Consider the following 22,571-nt stretch of genomic DNA (forward strand, 5'->3'; position numbering starts at 1 on the left):
GCTGACTTCCAGACCGCGTCGAAAGGGTCACTAGTTCCTTTAAAAATAATCACCGCTGCTTTAATAGCATCAGCACCTGTCGCTTCAGCTTCCGCAAGAGAGAAGCTATTAATTTCTCCTGCATCAAAGCCAAATTTCTCGTCTGTCTGAACCTTGTTTTCTTCTAACTGCAGCTGTCTGCACGTGGTATCACTGAGGGCAAACGTGGAACCCAGGCACCTTCCTGCTTGAACCCAATACATCGCCACGCTTCGATACAGGAATTTTGAAAAGCGACACAAATCATGCCGACGGTGGCCAAATGTGTGATGTCTTTCTCAAACGAACTCTTCCTCCCACCTTGTAGAAGCCCAGAGCCCACTAGACTCAGCCCCAGGTGGGTGAACCCTGCCACCAACGTCCGAGTTCTTCCTTGGCTGGGCCTGCGATGGGCCACGACCAGGAAGGACATGAGCTGCGGGAAGCTGAGAGAGACAGTTAATCTGAGGGGCAACGTTATTGTCTCAAAATGTAAAGCAATTATAACGTCTTGGGGAGCTTTTGAGAATCAAACAGAATTTTGAATGCTAAAGATCTCAGCAAGTTTAGTTTGCTTTTTATTATCGTTGTTGTTGTTACTGTGTGAGCCAGGCCTAGATTGTTTAAATTCTGTTTCCTCGCGCGCGTATTCCAGTCGGCAGCCCACAGCCCTGCCGTCCTCCTCCACCCAAGTCCGAAGGTGAAGGGCTGCGGGGTGGAGGGCCGACCCGGGAGGAGGGGAGCCCGCGCAGCACGCATGCGCACGGAGCCCCGCCTGCCCCTCATAAGAGCGCAGCGCAGCGCCGCCGCGGGCCGAGTCGGGGCGGACTGGTGCCGGGCGCGGCGCGTGTGCGGGCGGCTGCCGCGCTCCGCTTCTTCCGTAGCCCGGAGGATCGAAACTTCCGCCGGAGGCTCCGATCGGTGCGCGCCTCCCGAGGGCGCAAGGGCCTGGGCGAGAGCGAGAGCCAGTCGGAGGCTGCCGGCGCCCGTGGGAGCGAGCTGCAGCCGGAGAGGCGGAGGAGGGCGGCCGGCGCGAGCCACCCGCCCGGACCCGCGCGCGGCAGCCGCCTCCGGCCCGGCAGGCTCCCGGGACTGCGGCGGGGGCGCGCCGGCCCTTCGCCCGCGCCCCGGACCGCTGCGTGCGCTGGGAGGACTGACCGCCAGTCCCGCGGCGGGAGCGTCGGGGCTGCACCTGGGAGGCCTCCCGGGGCGGCGCGGCCGGAGCCATGCGGACCGAGCTCGAGGCGAAGCAGGCTGAGCGCGGCCGGCCACTGCACTTGCTGCCCCGAGCCCTGCGCGCGCGGCTCGCCTTCTCGGCCCCTTATCGCCCTAGAGGGGAGTAAAAGGAGGGAGAGGCGCCCCCGCTCGTGGGCGGGACCCCGAGTCCCAAGCCCTGCCGCAGCGCCCTGGCTCCGGGTCCGCGGCGGCGTGCCCGGAGGTCGTCCGACTCGGGGGATCGTCCCGTCGGGGATGCGCAGGGCGCTTCCTGTCGCGGGTGAAGCCTCCAGGGGCTGCGGGACGGCGGCCCCAGGGGCCCTCTGAGGGCATCAGCAGAGTTCCACTCTCAAGGCCAACCCCTTCTGGACCAGGCTACCCCGCTGCGAGAGGCGATGGCTTAGGCGCCCCCTGGCCCAGCAGCCCGGCGTCGTCGGCTCCCGGACGTCGCGGCAGACGGCAGTGGCCCACGCGGGAAGCGCCGCGAAGGGGTGCTCAGTGAAGAGGTCCCGGCCTCAGCACCCTGGGACCTGGGTCCCGGGGCCACGACTTCCCAGAGACCGCTCTGCGTCTTCTGGAGACGCGCCGCCCGCGCCCAGGCTGGTGCCATGTGGGGCGGACGCCGCCGCTCCGCCGCCTCCTCCGGGACCGCCGCCTCACTCGTGCGCCTGCTGCTGGCCGCGCTGCTGGCGGCGGGGGCGCGGGCCAGCGGCGAGTACTGCCACGGCTGGCTGGACGCGCAGGGCGTCTGGCGCATCGGCTTCCAGTGCCCCGAGCGCTTCGACGGCGGCGACGCCACCATCTGCTGCGGCAGCTGCGCGTTGCGCTACTGCTGCTCCAGCGCCGAGGCGCGCCTGGACCAGGGCGGCTGCGACAACGACCGCCAGCAGGGCGCTGGTGAGCCTGGCCGGGCGGACAAAGACGGCCCAGACGGCTCGGCAGGTAGGGCGGCCGGGCAGAGCGCGACAGGGACGGAAGGTGGGCTTCGCCTGGCCGGTACCTGGGCGCCGGGAGAGGCGAAAGGAGTTAGGGGGACTGCGATTTCAGAAAAGGGTCTTGGACCAGGAGGTCGTCCCCGCATTCCGGCCCTGCCATTCATGTGTGCGAATTGGGGCACCAGTTCGCCGCCCTGTGCCTCAGTTTCCCCATCTGTGGGTTAAAGAGTGGTTTGGCTTGGATTTTCCCAAGCAAACCACACACCTAAGGCAGAGTGGGTGGCAGACAGCGCCACATTCCTTTTCCCAAGGGCGTCGGTGGCACCCCCCCACCCCCATGCCTCCTGTCTCCAGAAGTCTAACTTCTAGTCAGGGATCATGTCTTGGGGCACCCGAGGGCACCCGAGGAAACCGCGAGGGCATTCCCCTCCCAGGAGTGCTGGCAGGGATACTTCCGTGTAGGTTCCTCGGAAGGAAGGCAGCTCCTCAAGGCTTCCCGTGGGTGGCTCACTTTACCAGACCGCGGGGGACTCACATCCTCCCGAACACGCCCCTGTACCCCTCCTCTGCCAGCTCCTGGCCTCTCTGGTTTCTGCACAGTTCTCACCACGTCAGACTTGGTAGGTGTGACCTCAGAACTGTGTCCAATTTGCTTTTTGCCGCTTTGATTTCTTTTTAATTATATTTTTTCATAGTGCCAAAGCCAGAGTTGGAAAATTAAATCCGTGCAAGAATTTGATAGGTTCCATTTCCTCCACTCTTCACAGACCTCCCAGACGGCCCTCGTCCAGGGTCCACATCAATATGTGTGTGTTTGGGAGGGAGGATTTACGTCGGTGTAGGGATAGAGGCCAAATGGCAAGCATGCCACAGAGGGGGCGGCTCCTTAATTTTTTCGCAGCTGGGTGTATTGAGGACAGGACGTTTTACCAGAACGCCGAGTCCAGGCTTTGAGCTACCTGAGCTTGGCACTGAGTGGCGTCTGTGTTTACAGAGCTGTTTCCCTGGCCTGGTAAGAGGCAGCTCTTTTCAGTGCTGGTCCCTTTACAGTAGAGCGTTTATTAGTAAGCTACTGCTATTGTTTCGCGGCATTGAATCTAAAGAGAGAACTGAGGGGGATTCCAGAAAAGGTGCCATCTTAAAACTCAAGCTCAGCATTGCAGGGTGTGTGGCTGTCAAATAAAGCACTGTGAAATGAGTCCAAGAGGATACTGCTACCTCGGTGTGTCTGCTAAGTTGGGCTGGGTCATGGCCTCTAAAAAGTTAGTTTGGCTTGGGACAGCTCAGCAGGCAGGACTCTTCTGATACCGTGTGATGTGTGTGGGTGCCTTGTTCGCCCAGTTTTAAATAGTTTTTCCTAAAAATTCAGTTCCTCTCACTCCTTCTGCAACCAAGGAGGACAACATGCCTAATTAAGCAGTGTGAAGGGCTTAGAGGAATACTGCATTCTTTGCCTGTGTAGTTATTTACACTCCCAATTAAAAATCCTGGAAAGAGAACAGTTATTTCTCCCCAAAATTCATTATGTGGACTTCGACGGCTTTCACCTAGTTTTTGCTTTAATTTTTTTTTATACTATCATTTGTTTACTCCTTGGTGATATATTTAGGGCTGGTGTCTTAATTTAGAGAATGAAATATTTATAGTATGCAGATGGAAAAGCCCACATCCACCTCTCCAATGTGCTGTAGTTAGCCTGAAGTGACAGTGTAATTAGAACAGTCCTACTGTCAGAAAACCAGCTGTGCTGCAAACTGTAGCAAGTGTTTCTGCCTGCTCAAGGGGTACTGTGTCTTAATATAGTATTTAGTCTGTTCAGCATGGAAGGGTAAGGAAATCTTCAAATGTCAGCTGTGGTTAAACACTTATAAAATTCGTTTTACTTATAAGGCACTATTTCTCCATGGCTTCAAGTACTACTACATTCTAAAAACCCTGACTCCAGGAATACCAGGGCCATCAAAATGAGCATAATTCGAAAGGCCGCTGTTCCAGCGGCCCGTCAAAGGGTAGGTATTTCACATGGTGACCTCAGAAATGCTGCGCTGTACCGCTGTACTGGTGCTGTGCTTTGCCATAACCAGCAAGGCCTCATCCCTGTCCTCATGTGTTTTCCAATCAAATTGTTGAGGACACGAGCAGGAACACATCACACATTGCAGGATTTTGGTAACCTCGGGTGGAATTCCAGAGAAGTGGCTCTGAGGCAATCTTCAGGCTCCTCCCTGCAGATTCTCTGTCTAGCTTCTGAAAGCCCTGTGCTGCTACCCTACCCCCATGGCTCCCACAGGATTTCTTAAAGTAAAATAATATAAAAAAGGAGCTTGTTACCAATTTTAGTAAAGTTACTAGTATCTTTTACGGCTTGATTTTTCAGAATCCACCTCACTCTTGAAATACCTATGGTGCCCATTGCTTTATGCTGTGCTTTCCCGAGAGTTCCAGTGTTGGAACTGTTCCATCTCAGCCCAGCCTGGGTGCTGTCCTGGCCCACTGTGGGCAGCTGTCTTTTCTGGAACAAGTGTCTTCTTGCTCCCAGCATTTATTCTCCTTGGTACCTGGGTCCCCGTCGACCTGTTGCCTGAAATAACTTACCTGCACACAAAGCACTTCCCCTTGGCACCACCCGGTGCCCCAGGCTAGCCCTACAACCTGAAGACCAGCCTCAGCGAGGCAAGCATGTGTGCAGTCGTTTTTACCCTTCTTTGAACTCTGTGCCTTACAGACTCGTTTTGGAAATGGTCGTGGCTAGAGTCTGACCTAAGTGTTTGATTTACCTGCCTGTGAAAAAGAACTTGCTAAAAAATGGTAAAAGGAGTTTGCCAAGTATGTAAGTAGCTTTCTGAAGAAAAAAAGCCTTTTAAATAATTTAAACTCATTTCTATACATACCCTACAACGGTCTGTTAGGGCAGACTTAAGTTTGGGCAGTTCGGTTATTGTAGGAATTTTAGAACAGTCTTAAAACATGGTACCCATATTTTTGCTAAATTGGATATTTGAGTCAATCAGTGTTGCAGCTGGTGAGTCTAGCTGTAGAAATGAACAGTTTTGCTTTGGGGATGGGTGGGGGCTGATCCGTCATGCCTAAAGGGCTCTATCGCCTTTCCTGAGCACATGATAAAGGGTGGTGCATATTATGGGCTGCTAATGAGCGCACAAACCGCCCATCCTGGGTCTTTCAATTCTGAGCTTCAGGGCCGCTCATGTAGGCATCTCCAGTGCCAAACACTGATTTCTACTGTGTTCTTACAGTAAATCACAATGTTATGTTTTTGCCCTCCAGTCCCCATCTACGTGCCATTCCTCATCGTTGGGTCTGTGTTTGTCGCCTTCATCATCTTGGGCTCACTCGTGGCGGCCTGTTGCTGCAGGTGTCTCCGGCCTAAGCAGGAGCCCCAACAGAGCCGGGCACCCGGAGGGAACCGCTTGATGGAGACCATCCCCATGATCCCCAGCGCCAGCACTTCCCGAGGGTCATCCTCCCGCCAGTCCAGCACAGCTGCCAGCTCCAGCTCCAGCGCCAACTCAGGGGCCCGGGCACCCCCAACGAGGTCACAGACCAACTGTTGCTTGCCCGAGGGGACCATGAACAACGTGTATGTCAACATGCCCACCAATTTCTCCGTGCTGAACTGTCAGCAGGCCACCCAAATTGTGCCCCATCAAGGGCAGTACCTACATCCCCCATATGTGGGGTACACGGTGCAGCATGACTCGGTGCCCATGACTCCTGTACCCCCTTTCATGGACGGCCTGCAGACGGGCTACCGGCAAATCCAGGCCCCCTTCCCTCACACTAACAGTGAACAGAAGATGTACCCAGCCGTGACCGTGTAACTCATGGTGCCGGCCCAGTTCCTGTGTGAGACCAGGGGAAACAGGCAAACTCTGGACTCGGCAAGGATTCTCAAAGCAGAAGTCCGAGCACATTGGTGGTGTTGATGGCAAGCTTCTTTCGGATGGTTTCATTTGCCCCCAAACTGTGTGAAAACATCTCTCTCTGAGTTAGCTTCTCTGGATATGTTTTATCCTAGTGCATGATTGATTTATGATGAAAAAGAGCATCACCTAGAGAGGCCTGTGTTGTTACCCATGGTTGTATGACAAATGCTTGAGCCCTTAAGTGCCCTCGAGGTATGGCTGTCAGGAGAATTTTGTAAACAGACAGATTAAGGGTTTTAATTATGTCATTATTATTATTATTTCTGTTTTGCTTTTTACTCTACCAAGTCAGAATACATGTTTCCTCCCTTTTACCTGGGTAAGTTTTTTTTTAATAAGTATCCAAGGTTTAGGGGAAGATGTAAAGAACACAATTATTATAAAAGGAAATCCAGTTTGAACTCTGAGATTAGTCATTGATCTCCGTGTTTCACAGGCACATCTTAGTTTCATTGTAAAAAGATATATATATTTTGTCTATTTTTGTGCCTTTTTTGGTCTATTTTGTGCTTTTTTACCTTGTGTAGAGATCTTATTACAAAGTGATTTTCTACATTAAAAAGAGACTGAAAGAAATTGTATAGTTACTTAACTAATGACATTTCAGAACTCGGGGGTTATTTTCATCTTGAAGTAGTGGGTGGTATTGTAATAAAGCCATTCATCCCCATCTTGATTGTATCTTCTAGTTTTCCAACTTTACAGTGACATCTGAGAAGAAGTAATTAGATGTTTTCTATATTGAAATCATAAACTGTCACCTGCTTCTTCTCCAAGTTATGTTTCATTTTACCACGTGGTATGGCTTGGCGTTTCTTTTTGGTTTTCAGATCCCCATGTCTTCATAGTATCAAGTACAGATAATTACCGTTCTTATAATTAAAGATCAGCATTTTTGCCTCGATCTGATAAAACATTTTCGTATTTTCCCCATAAATATCAAAGAAATGCTTTACAAAGATTGAGTGTAGCTCCTCAGCCATAATCCGAGACTTGGGATGAAATTTAAGCCACAAATACAATTTACTTTGCAAATCATAACGCTTTTTATATTCTCGTTATCAAAATGGCTTATTTTTCAGGCAATAGGGACTATTAAGTCAAGAGAAAACCTTTTCTAAGAGATATTGCCTTTCTTTCCCCACAAAGTTAGTTCTTGTTCTGCGCTCTCATCAAGCACTGTATTCATTACCAGTGTTTTGAATGATGAAATGCAAGTGAATTTATTTGTGTATTGTTTACTTATAAGAAATAAGTTTAAGTATGTGTAAATAAATTTCCAATTGTTAGCAAAAACCAAGATTTGTAAGTAAAACATTGTAAGGTTGGTCTTTTACACATTTATATCAATATCTATAGTCTATCTATCATCTATCTGTCATCTATCTTCAGCTTACTGTCTGTCTATCTACCTATCATCTATCAATCTTCAATCTACTCTATCTGTCTATCATCTGTCTGTCTATCTATCTATCTATCTATCTATTATCTATCTCATGACTGAATAAATGTAACACCATTGTTGGCAATTAGCATCAACAAAGATACTGAATTTTTTTTTTTTAATAACCAAAGGCAGGGGGAAATCATTTTACTTATTAATAAATATTTTATGGTATGAATTCCTAGGGGAGTTGGGTTTTTTCATTTTCATTCTACCTGGTAATTTTAGATGGTATCTTACACCTGTTAATAGAATAAAATTGCTCAAAATTATAAATATTGCTTTCTAGAACCAAGAGCCCCTACCTTTAAAAGTAATTAATATCTGAGAAGTTTATATGTATGTTCCATGCGTCCGTGAGTAGTATTTTGTGTATCCCATGGCAAATGTTGACAGCACAAAAGAGACAGTTCTTTGGGGATCATTACATTATCAGGTTACATCACCTTTGATGGAGGATTCTGGCTTAGGTAAGGAAGTGAAATTCCTAGAAGCTTGGGGGTGAAAGGGAATTTAGAGATCATCAGCCTAGGGATTGGCAAACTTTTTTTCAGTAAAGAGCCAGAGAGCAAATAAAATATTTTAGGCTTTGCAGGACAAAGGGTCTCTAGCAACCACTCAGCTCATCCAGTGCAGCATGAAAGCAGCCATAACCAAATGAGCATGGCTGGGGGCCAGTAAGACCGTATTGATGCCACTGAAATTTGAATTGCGTACAATTTCCACATGTCACAAAACAGTCTGCTTTCGAATATTTTCCATTTCAAAATGTAAAAACCCTTCTAAACTTGAGGGCTGTCAGTAACAAGCTGTGGGCCCCCGATTAGCCATCGGGCTATGATTCTCCAATCCCTAATCTAGTCAATCCTTAGGTAACACAGGTGCCTCTGTAACATCTGAACAGCCTTTTTCAACATACAGGGATGGAGGTGCTTATGTCGGAGGGTGCTTACTTCTCTTTATGAGACTGTCTGACTTTTCCTTCTTTTTATATGTGGTAATTAAATATAATTAAAGCAAAAGTGCACTTTAATACATGACATGAGTTTTTCACTTAGTCCTACTTGGATTCTTTCCAAAAATATGACATCATTAGACGTACCCTTAGACCTTTTCAATTTTGGTAACTGGAGAAACTTAGCTGCTAAAGTAAAAAAGTTCCATTACCTGGTTTAGGTATACCTTCCTTAACTGTCATGAAATCGGAAGCTATAAGGTGTAATACATACCCAGTAGAAATATTTTAAAATCTTGGGGGTGGAGGGAAGAAGCACTTACAGATGGAAAAATAGTTCCCTGCTGCACCATTTCTTCTGTGTCTAAACCTTCATTGTTGGTTCATGATGGTTCCAGGGGACTTCTCTGTCCCTGTGTGTAGGAAAGAAAGTCAGACCCTTTGATTGCAAGCAAGAAGAAATTAACCAGCTCTTTATGTCCACTTAAGAGCCTGGAAACTACGCATCTCCTATCATTTCTGCTGTGTCCGGAAAAGTTAAAATTTAACAATAGTACTAATATCCAAAGTGGTGAGAAGACCATTAAGACAACTGCGTTTGGATTTAGCATATTGACTTTGCAATACTCGCCTTCCACTTCTGATTACATTCCTAGATGCTTGACTAATGAAATATTTCATCTATTAAATTTACTTTGAGCTTATTTTTTCAAGAAATCACACAGTTTTATTTCATGAATTTGGTGACCAATATTTTCTTTTTTTTTTAAATTACAAATTAGGATTTAAGCTTCTTTCAGAAGCATTTTTTGAAGAAACCATGAACGTTAGAATGAAGTTGGTGAGGAAAATGAGGGCAGATGTTTGCAAATGTATTGGACAAGAAAGGAAAGTTTTCTTTTAATTTTTAATAAAATTTAATTAAATTTATTGGAATGACATTGGTTAATAAAATTACCAATGTATGGTAATTGTTTCAAGTGTATGAATCTCTATCTTTTTTATATTGCATTGTGTTCACCACCCGAAGTCAAGTCTCTTTCCGTCACCTTATATTTGATTCCCTTTACCCTCTTCCACCATCCCCACTCCCAGCTTTCCCTGATAACCACCATAATGTTGTTTGTGTCTATGAGTTTTTGTTGTCTTGTTTGCTGCTTTTAGTTTTATTTCTCACATATGAGTGAAAGCATATGGTTCTTGACTTTTTCCATTTGATTTATTTCACTTAGCATGATATTCTCAAGATCCATCCATGTTGTTGCAAATGGCAACATTTCATCTTATGGCTGGGTAGTATTCCATTGTATATATGTACCACATCTTGTTTATCTAATCATCTATGGAAAGACACTTAGGTGGTTTCCATGTCTCGGCCACTGTGAATAAATCTGCAGTGAACATAGGGGTACATACCGTGTTTCCCCGAAAATAAGACCTAGCCAGACCATCAGCTCTAATTCATCTTTTGGAGCAAAAATTAATATTAAAGACCAGGTCTTATATAAGACCTTATATTAAAATAAGACCGGGTCTTACATTAATTTTTGCTCCAAAAGACACATTAGAGCTGGTGGTCTGGCTAGGTCTTATTTTCTGGGAAACACGGTATATCTTTATGAATAAATGTTTTCAAATTTTTCAAAGAGGGATTGCTGGGTCATATGGTAGTTCTATTCTTAATTTTTTTAGGCACCTCCATACTGTTTTCCATAGTGGCTGCACCAATTTACATTCCCACCAACAGGGAGAAAAGTTTAAATGGTACTGAAAGTTGGGATTGGAAAGAGTTTGGAATATTACATTCTCCTCTCAGTTTGGCCCCTACTTGGTGATAGCATTCACATTTAGTTCCTTTTTCTCTCAGAGGCTTTATCTCTGTTTCCTGCAAATTCACAGTGGTCTTTTTCTCATAGTTTCCATCTCTTTACCACACATATCCTCAGTGATTCATTAAAGTGGTTGGTTTAATTTAATGCACAAATCCTTGTTTTTTGTTGCTCAAGCTTCCTAAATGCTTAAAAGCAATAAGTTTGTTTCTTTTTCATAGACTTTAGAGTGGAGACGTCTCATTAACTTAGTCTGGTCTTCAGCTGGTCAGTCAGAATGGCAGCATTAATTTACATAGCATGTATTTTACAATCCTGTCCAGTGTAGACCTCTACTCACAGGATGTACATAGGGGAGCACATCGGAATTTGGGGAGAAGGGTTAGGACCGGCAGACGGAGAAATCAGACTGACCCTGTCAGTCATTGGGATGGAAATCCCGCAACTCCGGCAGCTACCAGCCCCACTGGACGTGCTGAGTTCCTGCTCAGTAAATACTGCATCAGCACTAATGGCTAAGTGAACTTTCTAGGACTTAAAATAAAAATGTGCTTACTTCCCCATTCTGCTTAATTCCCTGACCTCTTGAGCAGGAGAAAAATCAAAGTGTCTGAGGAAACTCAACACAGAGTGGGTGGTGGCAGTGGTTTTAAAAATCCATGGAAGTCCCTGGGAGCCCGGAAGTGGGTCTGGACCTGGCCACTGAGGAGGGCACACCCTCTGTGTTCCACCGCTAGAGCCCTTTTCATTTTTAAAAGGAGTAGCCTAAATATTACAAGGAGGAATAAATCAAGCATATAAATGAGAACACCATGCCTCATCATTCAACCTTGTTCCTCTTTTTCTTCTTCTTACTTAGATGGTAGAGCCTGGAGGACATTTCCATCTCATGTCTCTCTGTCTGTCTGTCTGTCTGTCTCTCTCTCTCTTTCTCTCCAGAGATTAGCTATTTTCACTCAGCCCATTCATTCCCAAATACTTAACATAGAAAATTTATTTGCCTGTTGAATTTTTTTCTCAGTTTAAAACATAAATGTTATTGTCATCCAAGTGTCTTTAAGGGGTTGAGTAAGTGGAAGATGACAACAAATTAGAAATTATTAAATCTTTCCCTGAGAATTACAGCAATAACGCAGGTAAATATCTTTTAGTGCATTGATTTGCATTTGCTTTTTGTGACTCTTTGTTCTTCTGCATAGACTCATTTGTCAGTGGAAACGGAAAAATCAAACCCTAGAAAAACAGTTACTCTCATCCAAGATGTTAGGTATTTTTGAATATTAACTATAGCCCCACAGCACCATGGCAGAATCACTTGAAAATAAAATTACAAAGTTTTATAGGGATTTGGCTCCACGGGTCATTTTGCTTTTCACACTTAAGTCTTCAGAATGCCTTCAACATTTATACCCCAAATTGAAGGACTCAAATCAAGAACAAGAAATTTAAAATTAATGCTTTTAAAACAACTTGTAAGTGAGAGATGATAAAAGGGGTAAAACATTTATGATAGTGGCCTAAAGACTGATTTTAAACATAAAACTTGCATCTTAATTTTAACCATCTTGAAGCGTAGGTCTTTCCACTTAGAAAAATCATAGGTTACACAGGACATTATTTATTCAGTAGACATAACAGCTGTAGAAGACTGATTGCCATCTGCAACATGTATATAAAATTACCACGTGTGTGTATACTCGTGTACAGAATGATCACAGGAAAATTTGAAACAGAAATCAGTTATTATATGAGGCTATCTCATCCAAGACTCTGTTCCCAATTCATGACTGATTTTTAAAACTGGAGTTTGTTTGCAGTGCTCAGCTTTCCTTGTCTCAGTTATAATTGGTTCTATTGAACTTCCTCTGGAGTTGGATGGACCCAGGTTAAAACCCATTTCTGCCACTTATGGGGTGGCTTTTCCCAGAGCTTTCATGTCTCTGAACCTCAGTGTGCTCTCTGTCAAAGGGGATTAACAACACCTACCTCCTTAGGTTGGTGGGGGACAAAGGACGTGATGGAGAACAGCACTAGTGGCATCCAATAGGTTTTTATAATACAAAGGTAATTAATTTTTTAAAGATATTCTTAACCTGCCCAATGTAGAGAAATACATAATTTATATTGACAAAATATATCAAATATACAGAGTGCCAAAAAAGTATATGCATTTTAAGAAGGGAAAACTGTATTAAAATTGTAATACTCAATATACACTGATAACAAAAGATGAATGCAAATCACATTTGACTTCTGCAATGACAAGAGGTGCTCAAAGTGGTTCCCATCAGCATAATTTTCATACAGTTTTTTCCTTACTTAAAATATGTATACTTTTTTTGGCACCCTCTGTATATAGCTACTTATAACAGAACTAGCTTAGAAGAGTTTCCTTATTTTTGCTTCAAAACCTAATTAGTTTTACTTGGGTTGGTTTAAATTTCTTGTGTTTTAGGTTGCCGAAGAGACTTGTACAGAATTGACTTTCTCTGACCCTCGAATCAATACTGCTCTGTAATGCCCTAAATGGCCGGTCTTGTTTCTCTATACTGTTGTTTTGTAAAGTCACAGGAATTTTCTTCCTTGTAGCTCTACTGGGTTTGGCTATTCCTATCGAGCCTTTCGTCTGCCACGCATCTCCTCTCTGCACTAATCAGGGTTCAGTTGGGAACATAGATGGGGTCAATTTATTTTAATTTGCAGACTTACAACCTACACACAGTAGAGCACACAAATCTTAAATGGACAGCTCGATAAACTATCACCCAGATGAAGAGAGAGAAAAAAGTCTTGTTGATAGCTTCCTTCAAAGATAAGTGCTCTTTGGATCCCTGTCACCAGAGATGAGCTTTGCCTGGTTTTGAACTTCACGTAAATGGACTCACACACTATGTACTCTTTTCTGTCTCACTTCTTTCAATCAATGTTTTGACTAATGTTGAATGGAGCAGTATGCGTAGCATTCCATCATATGAACATATCTTAATTATTTATCCACTCTACTGTTGATGGATATTTGGGCTATTTCAGTTTGGGGCTGTTAGGAATAATACAGCTAGGAACATTTTCAAACATATGTTTTGGTGAACATAAGTGCTCAGAGCTCTTGGGTGGAATTCCAGGAGAAGAACAGCTGTGTCATAGGGTATATGTATATTTTTCTCAGTAAATATGGCCATTGTCACACATTACTTTTAACAGAGAATTTGCATAAGGAATTGGTTATACAAGATTTAGAGAACTGAACCAGTGGAAGGGTACACTGAGGCAACAGAGATAGTAACTGCCCGAAGCAATTACCACCACTGGGGGGTATTATTAGAATCTAGAAACTTTAAGGAAAGGCCTTGTCCTGCTCAGAGAGGGGGCACCTGCTGACTGGTGTCCCAACGGGACACAATGAGGCTGATTCTGGGAATGCCAAACATTTTTTAAAAGCTGGCAACTGGTACCAACTGCCGCCAGGGTGCAAGCGGTGACTTTGTATGTCAAGAACTGGCATCCTTCGGCTGAGTCTATGCCTTGTGATTCGAATGGCTTTGATGACTTTCCTCATCTTTCTGAAGTGTATGTTGCAAGCATATTAATCTACCTATTACAACAGTGCATAAAGTCAGTGATTAAAGTTACAGCAGTTCATATATCCCATTTTAATACTAAATACTAAATATACTAAAACTAAATATACTAAAACTACAATGGTACCTCGTAATCCATTTCGGAAGACGGTTTGAGTTCTGAAACATCTGAAAACAGCCGACAGCTAGGCCTCAGGATCTTGCACTCTGTGGAAGCCGTGTGACGTGTTCGACTTCCAAGGCGTGTTCGAAAACCGAAGCATTTACTTCCGGGTTTACAGTGTTTGTAAACCGAAGTATTCCTCAATGGAGACGTTTGAAAACCGAGGTACTACTGTACATGCTCCACCAGAGTTGAATGTAAGAGTTCTGGCAGTCACATTGGTGGGGACTTGGCAGGTATCTTTTTACCTAAAAAACATTCCTTGAGGTAAAGCACAGACTTGGAGGTGACAGTTGGATTTAAGCCCCTCTTCTGTCCCTGACAAGTGGGTGGCAATTCAGGAGACCTGAGTTTCAGTGGGTTAAAATGGGACTTGCTGTGACATCTAGTCACAGGGCAGTTGGGCGGATAAAGTGATACAAGATGACAGTGTCTGCCACCATGGTTTTCTCCAGGGTATTTCTTCTGTAGGTTACTTTCCAAGGGCTCCGGTGTTCTGGAAGTGGGGGGTGTTTTTGGTTACATTTTAAACCATCTTTAACACCTCACCTAGCCACATTCTACTGGGATCCTTTTGTTGTTCCTATTTTCATTTTATCCAATAATCCTTAGAAATTGGGTTGTAGGAACCGGAAGCAGTAGAGCCTGGGGAGGGGACAGTGTTGTTCTCAGCTCCTTTCGCAAATACTCGGTATAATTTATCTGTTTCCATAACACTTGCTTGTACCCTTATGTCACACTGCCTGGTACTGTATTAACTGGGTACATGTCCCTTGAGTGGCGAGTTTCTTGAGGACAGAAACTAAGACTCCTTATCACTAAATGACCCGTTAGCACCTAATAAAATGGCTGCATACACCATGTGTGTGGTTAACATTTGCAGAGGAAGAATAAAATACTTGGACATAAAGATTTTAAGTATTTCAAAATGAGTTTAATAGGCCAACGCAACACCATATTTACTTAGATGCAGTATCCAATATAACTAGGTATTATGTGGACTAGCGCACAGATTTTTCTTTGATTACAAAAATTTTCAAATAGCCTTCAGTTAACAATACCAGAGCTAGAATAGGAAATTTAGTCCTATTTGCTTTATTCTTGGACCCTTCTTATGGTGACATTTGAGAAGATGATATTTGCTGCTGCTGTCTATATTTTACTCACAGGTTGACTCTAAATATTTGTTCCAACAGAATTGAGGATGGCAAAAGTTTGAAATCACCAGAGCCATTTTAAAATAATTTCTCCTAATAATAAATTGGAAGGCTAAGAGTGATCTGGAGTGGAATTTGTTTTTGCAGTTTTTGTTATTAACAAGTTTTCATTTTCTTCTTAAAAAAAAAAGTACTGTATTTCTATATTAGTTTTAAGAAATTTTATATCTAATTAAAATGTAGTAGAACAGAAAAAACTCCTTGTTGAATATCTAAGGATCAATATTCATTCAACAATCATTAACTAAGAAGTATCAGAACCTGATTTGATTCAGTGACTTTTTCTTCACAATGTGGTTATAAGATAAAACTGGTGCTTGACAAACAGCATTTTAGTCTACATTCTCTACAATTAGTAGAAAATGAACTGGCTATGTTAGAAGCTGATGACTACAATTCACCTTGGAACCCACTGCATGGTGGCGTCCAATGCACGGTGGTGGCCTTGATTTGCTGTAGAGTGGAACACAGAGTGAAGCTCCCCATCTGGACATCATCCGCAAGGTGCTTGGGTGCTGAAATGCATGCACATCTCCTTTATATAGTGGGTCTGTTACATGCATTCCCAGGTTAGTAGCCCAGAGTCCCTTAACAAATTTAATAGGGTGACAGACACGTCCATGTTTGATTGCATCTTATCAGTTGGGAAGCAGCTGCAAAACCTTTGCTTAATGCAGTATTTAGGGTCACAACTGTTGATAATGAAGTGGTGAAACATTTTATGGTAATTTTATGTTTTCACATCAATTACCACATCCTGGATGAGAGCTTCTCCTTTTCCCCGAAAGTCTCCCTGAATCCCCAGAGTTGTCTTGTCTCCACACTACCTCAGTGCCTTGTACACACTTCACTTATCACATGAGGTAGGATAAAAATGGCCACAAATTCCTTGAAACTCCTTCTGTGGAGCAGTGGGGGGTCAGTCCCCTCTCCTTGGATCTGGGTGAGCTCTGGGGCTTCTGCACCAATAGAATTTTGGGAAGTGATGCTGGGCCTGTTTGCAGGCCCAGGCCTTCGTGTCTGGCAGCTTCCACTTCCTGTCTCTTGGAACACTCACTCTGGGAACCTTGAGCTGCCACATAAGAAATCTGACGAGCCTGGGGGCGTCATGGTGGAGAGACCACGTGGAGAGGCTTCGAGACAACATGAAGACACAGAGGTGCCCAGGCAATCTCTGCAAATTAGATCATCCCAGGTACGGTTCCCCTGTCATGGAGCCAAAAAGGATCATTCCTGCTGATTCCTGCCGAAAGCGTACATTTATGAACAAAAGAAATGATCATCATTCTTTTTTTATTTTGGTAAAATATGCGTAACACAAATTTACCATTTTAACTATTTTTAAGTGTACAGTTCAGTGGCATTAAATACATTCCCCTTGTTGTAAACCATCACCACCATCCATCTCTAGAATTTCTCATCTTTCCAAACTCAAACTCTGTACCCGCTCCCACTAAACACTAACTCCCTGTACCCCCGTCACCCAGCCCCTGGCAACCACCCTTTTATTTTTTTTCTCTATGAATTTGCCTATTCTAGGTACATCACATAAATAGAACCACACAATATCTGTCCTTTTGGGTCTAGCTTATTTCACTTAGCATCATGTCTTCAAGTGTCATCCATGTTCTAGCACGTGTCAGAATTTACTTCCTTTTTAAGGCCGAATAGCATCTGTTGTATCTGTAGACCACATTTGTTTATCCACTCATTCCTTGATGGGCACTTAGGTTGCCTCCCCCTCTTCATGGCTATTGTGAAAAATGCTGCTATAAACATGAGTGTGTAAATATCCCTTTGAGTACCAGCTTAAATTCTTTCCACTCAGAAGTGAAATTGCTGGATCATATTGTAAGTCTATGTTTAATTATTAAGGAAGACTGTTGTTGTTTTAAGCCACTAAATTTTGAGGTGATTTGTTATGTAATAACAGACAAGATTCTGTTTATTTACATATCTGTCGCCCTTGCTGGGCTGTGTTCTCCGGATGCTTTATTTTTCTGTATTATTAGCACATAGCAGTGTGCCTGGTACATGATTCCAGAATGAGTGAGTGGTGATTCTCACAACCAGATGTGATCTTAAAAATATTTATTGATCTGAATGGCAGTACGCGCTGACCAGACATCACGGACATAACGGCTATTGCACTGTCAGGAGCCCTGCTGGGCAGGTATAACTTCTTAGTCGCTGGATTGTGGAAACGTCCAGAAGAGGTGATGGCGTAGGTCCCCTGCCCCAGGGGAAATGGCTATTAGGTCGGTGCAAAAATAATTGTGGTTTGAAAAGCTAAAAATAATTGCAAAAACCGCAATTACCTTTGCACCAACCTAATATCAAATGATATGGAAGAAATTCAATATTTCAACAAGCAGTAGAGTTGTGTCAGGGTGGACACAGCACATCAGACCTGTGCACCACAGCCAGTGAGGAGGTAGGGAAGGTATATTCCCAATCCTGGAGATGAAGAAATTGAGGTGCAGAGGAATTAAATTACTTCTGCAAAGTCATGAGGCTAATCACTGGCCACATTTCTGAAGCCAAGTGCTTTGATTCTAAGTTCATGTTCATCTCATGACAAGCTGCACATGATAACACATGGGTCTTGTAAGGAGTTTATAATCTTGGAGAGATAGGCTTACGCGTGTAACATGCATACTATAAACAAGAACATGACTGGAGAGCCTAGGCACTGTAGGGTGTAGAGACGGGAGCCCCATTGTCTGAGAAACTTCCTGAAGGCTGATTAGCACCAAGCTTCCAAGGACAGGAAGGATTTAAGATGTCAGGGGAAAGAAGGGAGAGTGAGCTGAGAGATGGGGTGGGGAGGTAAGACTGGGGAATTAAGAGACCCGCATCTGGCTCAGGGAGAGGTTCTTCTTGGTGAACAGAGAGACTGCCATGACATGAAGAGAAACAAAAGAGGACATCATTGTCTTCCTTGCCTGGTCATTTATTTGTATGGCCAACAGGGACAAGGCAAGTCACAGAGACGTTTGAAGAGGCTGTTTGACAAGAGAAGGACAATGGCATTTGTAAGTAAGCCTTAACCACCCACTGGAGGACCCGGTGGTCTAACCCTGGTGTCAGACCATGGAGCCTGCATCTAAAGGCAGTTACCATGTGCTATGACAGAAAGTTTCTGTCCTCTGTCCCCCAAATTCATATGTTGAAATTCTAACCCCCAATGTGATGATGTTAGGAAGTAGGCCTTTTGGGAGGTGACTGGGTCACAAAGGTGTAGCCCTTACGAATGGGACTAATGTCCTTATAAAAGAGACCCCAGAGAGATTCCCTAGACCCTTGTGCCATATGAGGACACAAGGAGAGGACAGCTGTCTATGAACCAGGAAGCAGGCCCTCACCAGGCATTGTCTGGTGAGGGCCTTCCAATCTACAGAGTCGGGAGAAGTAAATGTTTTTTGTTCATAAGCCAGTCAGTCTGTGGTATTTTTGTTACAGCACCAAGCTGACTGTGACACCATTTATGCTGCCTGACATGGTATTAGATTCTGTATCCTTTCGTTTATTGTCTGTCTCTCCCACTGGCTTAACACCTCCGTGAGGCTGGGCTCTGTGGTTCACCACTGCGCATCTCCAGCTTGTGTTCCAAAGAGCAGCCAGGAAGGGTGTCCTTGGAGCAATCCTCCCAGCTGAAGCTCCCTGGGATGGGCAGAGTTCAAGATAATTAGCAGGTCTTGCTTGGCATGGGTACAGGGACACTGTAGATCTGCAAGGCTGGTACTTCCCTCCTCTGTCTGCCGGTTCAGGCCTTTCCTGAGAGCAGGGGCCTTGGCAGCTTCCGCAGAAAGACCCCAGGTTCTCAGACAAACATCTGGCACTGAAAGGACCCCGAAGCATTTTCCCTGTAGCATGCACAATTGCCAGAAGTGGGTTTCCTCCTGTCTCCAACACTAAGAAATGGGTTAAGCCCTTACATAACTTCCACGGCATCATCGGCACTACTTTGACAAATTCTCAAGGTTAAGGAGAATGTTTTTCTTTTGAATTCATGTACGTTTTTGTCTGTATTATTCTCTCCCACAGAGCTGTTTTGTGTGTGTGTGTGTGTGTGTGTGTGTGCGCGCGCTGATCCACACGCAATTTCAAAAGCACCCTACACGTCTGAAAGCGTCTCCCTCTTGCTCTGGGGCAGGTGGTTTCGAGGGGCTCCTTCATCTTCCTACTCCAGAGCGTCTTTTGTCAGCATCAAGCCGTTGGAGTTTTCACCAACTAAATTGGAAAGCAGGGTTCCATTAAGATGTTTTTCAGCTCTAGTATTAAATAAATTTGCTTGGAGGTGGTTTCTGTTACAGATGAATAAGGATCTCCCTGCCCCCATGCCCCCACTCCCATCCAATTTTAAATATAATATTGAAACAAATTCAAGGGCTTTTTCTTGGGCCATCTTTGTAAATAATTTGCAGGCACCTTCTCTTAAGGACAACGGGAAGGGAAAAAAGTGATTTGAACAGCTTTGTTTGCAGCTAAAGGGCTATTCTATTTCAGCTCTCAGCAGCTATCCATAGACTCCATGCAGGGCCATTTGGAAAGCATTGGTGACAAACACCCATCCCCCAGTCATGGGCAAGGTATGTTTAAGAAGAACTTTAAGTCAAATGGAACTTGTATGCATGACTACCATTTTGAAAATCAGGAAGAGTTTTTTGGCAATTAATTTAGAATATTTCAAATGAAAACACATGTAATTCTTCAGAGTACGGGAGAGAGTACAGGTAGCATTAGACTTTGTAAACAACTCTAATAACAATGACATGGAAACGGCTGCGACAGGCCCTTTCAATTCAAGGCTCAGGCTAAGGTTGTTGCTCTAAGAACAATGTTCACCCTCTGTTTAAGCATTCATCATTCTCGAATCTAAAGTCAAGGACAGTTCCTTACAAAGTTACAGACAGCTGAAGACAGAGCTTGGAGGCCAGCCCTCAAGAATTTGAAGTCATTTCATATATGGTGTGGCCTACTTTAAATAAATGAAAGCTTCATGTTTGGGAACTGGACTCTGTGTGTTTGGTACTTCCAGCTTTGGTAGGTGATTTTATTTTGTTCTCCTTTGGGAGAAAATAAAGTCCCCGACCTCCATGTATAGTCCCAGGTACAACAAATGCTGGAAAGTTGCATGGAAAGAAAGATTCACGGAGCAGAATGTAGGCAGAAGACGCGAGTGGTGGGGGCAAGCCCCTGTCATGTGCCCAGTTGCTTTGATGTACATCGTAACCCTGCCCATTATATGTGTATCTCGCATAAACATTTTGAAAATAAACAGCAGAATCTGAATGACTTTTCAAAGTATCCTGAGTCTTTATCAGCGAGAAAACTCTTCTAAAGAACATTGCTTTAGGCAGAAATGGAGGGTCTGCAAATTGCCTTCAGCTGGTAAGTTTCTCAAAGGTTCAAGTTTACTCTGGTGAACACAAGCGAAGGATGACATTTAAAAAAAAAAATCACTGTAGCAGCCAAGGCAGATTTTGGAGACATGACCAAGAAATGGCGAAGGTCGGAATAGAACACTTTTCTGTTGATGGTATTAAATCATTTTCAGTTTTATACAATTTAAAAAAAGAAAAAACAAAGGCCAGGCCTACATAGAACAGAAGGAAGTCCTTCTGTGCTCTGCTCTGTACTGCAGAACTCTGTCTGCAAGTGAGACTGGCCTTCTGGCCCTGCCCATTGTCATGCAGGGTGTCATGTGGGGTCTCAGCTCCTGTTCCCCACATAAGAATGCAGGATATGGTTGGGCCAAAAAGGAACACTCACGGAGCCATAGATAGGGGAGTTATACCACTATATTCTCGCTGGCGACTTCGATCCGCGCTTTCTGGCTCAGCCACCATCTTCTTGCTAACCCCCATTTGCTGCTAGCGTAGCCATGGCAGTTATATTAGTGGCCAATGGCTCACTGGTTACAGCTGACGGCCAATTAGCCACAGCTGATGGCCATCCAATCATAGTTGATGGCCATTTACTACCTGAGCCAGCACCTTTCCGTGTGAGGCCGAGAGCCTGGAAACTGCTCTCTGAGGCTCTGTCCCCACATTCATGCCCTGGGGGTGGCCACCAAGGTCGTGACTGCTGGCCAAATACAGTTCTAACAGGACGCAGACTATCTGGGAGGAATCAGAGTCAGGAAGGGAAACTGTAATGAATGTGAAGTGGGCAATTAGGAGGTTTCTGGGGTTCCAGACTGAAGTGTCTGCAGGGAACTGTAACTAGCAGGCTTTCTTTCCTTTCTGTCCTCCATCCCTGGTTTTGTCCTCCCCACACGGGTAAAGCGTAGAGATGCCCAAACAAAGCCAGGCAAGCAGGCCATAAGCCAGAGCCCAAGGCTGGTGTCCCAGGAGATGTCCCCGCCTTCATGCTTCCAAGGCTGCCGAGGACATCGGGGCCTCCAGCTCCTGCCTCGCCCAGGTTCATGGGCCTGTGTGGTGTGGATTGTGCACCCCAAGGCAATGGGCGCTGACCTGAACGCCACGTACTGTTCCTACAGGGAACAGGCAGAGGTCTCATTACACTCTTTAATGTCATATAGGAAGAAAAACTTCCTTCTACCTGCTTAGGTTCTGTGGCTGCTCTAAGCATTTAACGGACATGAGACGGATTAACAGGAGAAAAGCATACAAATTTAATACATTTAATATTTTTACATGTACGTGGGAGTCTTTAGAAGGAAACTGAAGACCCCCCAGGAAGCCATTAGACCCCAAAGCTAATATGCCTTTTTACACAGAGAAAGAGAAATTGTGGGCTTGGGTAGTGGCTGTAAATTATGGGACAGTGACTGGGAAATATATGGAGGAAACTAGTGAAAGATCAGCGTAATTTTGGTAGGTTTGGTTTGTACAAATCCATTCCCACGTTGACCCATCTTGGGTGGTAAGAATGTTCTTTTCTTCCTGGTAGGCGGAGGGCACCTTTCTCGGGGGGCGGGGGGGGGGGAAATGTACCGACCTGCTTTTAGGTAGAAGGGAAAGGGCAGAGAACGCTTCCTGCATTTATTGACTCTCAGTTGCCTTCAACTCGAAATAGTCAATATGCGAAAGTGACATATTTGGGGGTGATGGTTTGAACCCCTTCAATATCTGTGTCATGATTTCATGCTTGACCACAGAATCTGACCTTCCCACATCTCAGTTTGCAGGGAGACTGAGATGAATTAAACGGAGTAAAGTAATTGCAGGAAGACGACCTTCTAGGCAGCATCCTTTCCTTTGCATGAGCAGTCCAGGCTCAGTGTGGCTCCTTGGACCCTCTTCTC

The 22,571-nt window shown here is 44.8% G+C and overlaps 1 protein-coding gene across 1 annotated transcript; it reads left to right on the forward strand.

Moving 5' to 3' along the window:
* The first annotated feature begins 833 nt into the window (after positions 1–833).
* Positions 834–9,481, forward strand: SHISA2 (shisa family member 2). The gene is made up of 2 exons (XM_081046294.1): positions 834–2,175; positions 5,454–9,481. Exons 1-2 carry the CDS (start codon positions 1,842–1,844, stop codon positions 6,005–6,007), a joined length of 888 nt encoding a protein of 295 aa, XP_080902420.1. The 5' UTR covers positions 834–1,841; the 3' UTR covers positions 6,008–9,481.
* Positions 9,482–22,571: the final 13,090 nt, after the last annotated feature.

This window comes from Rhinolophus hipposideros (genome assembly GCF_964194185.1).
Source record: "Rhinolophus hipposideros genome assembly, chromosome: 4".
NCBI classification, from domain to species: domain Eukaryota; kingdom Metazoa; phylum Chordata; class Mammalia; order Chiroptera; family Rhinolophidae; genus Rhinolophus; species Rhinolophus hipposideros.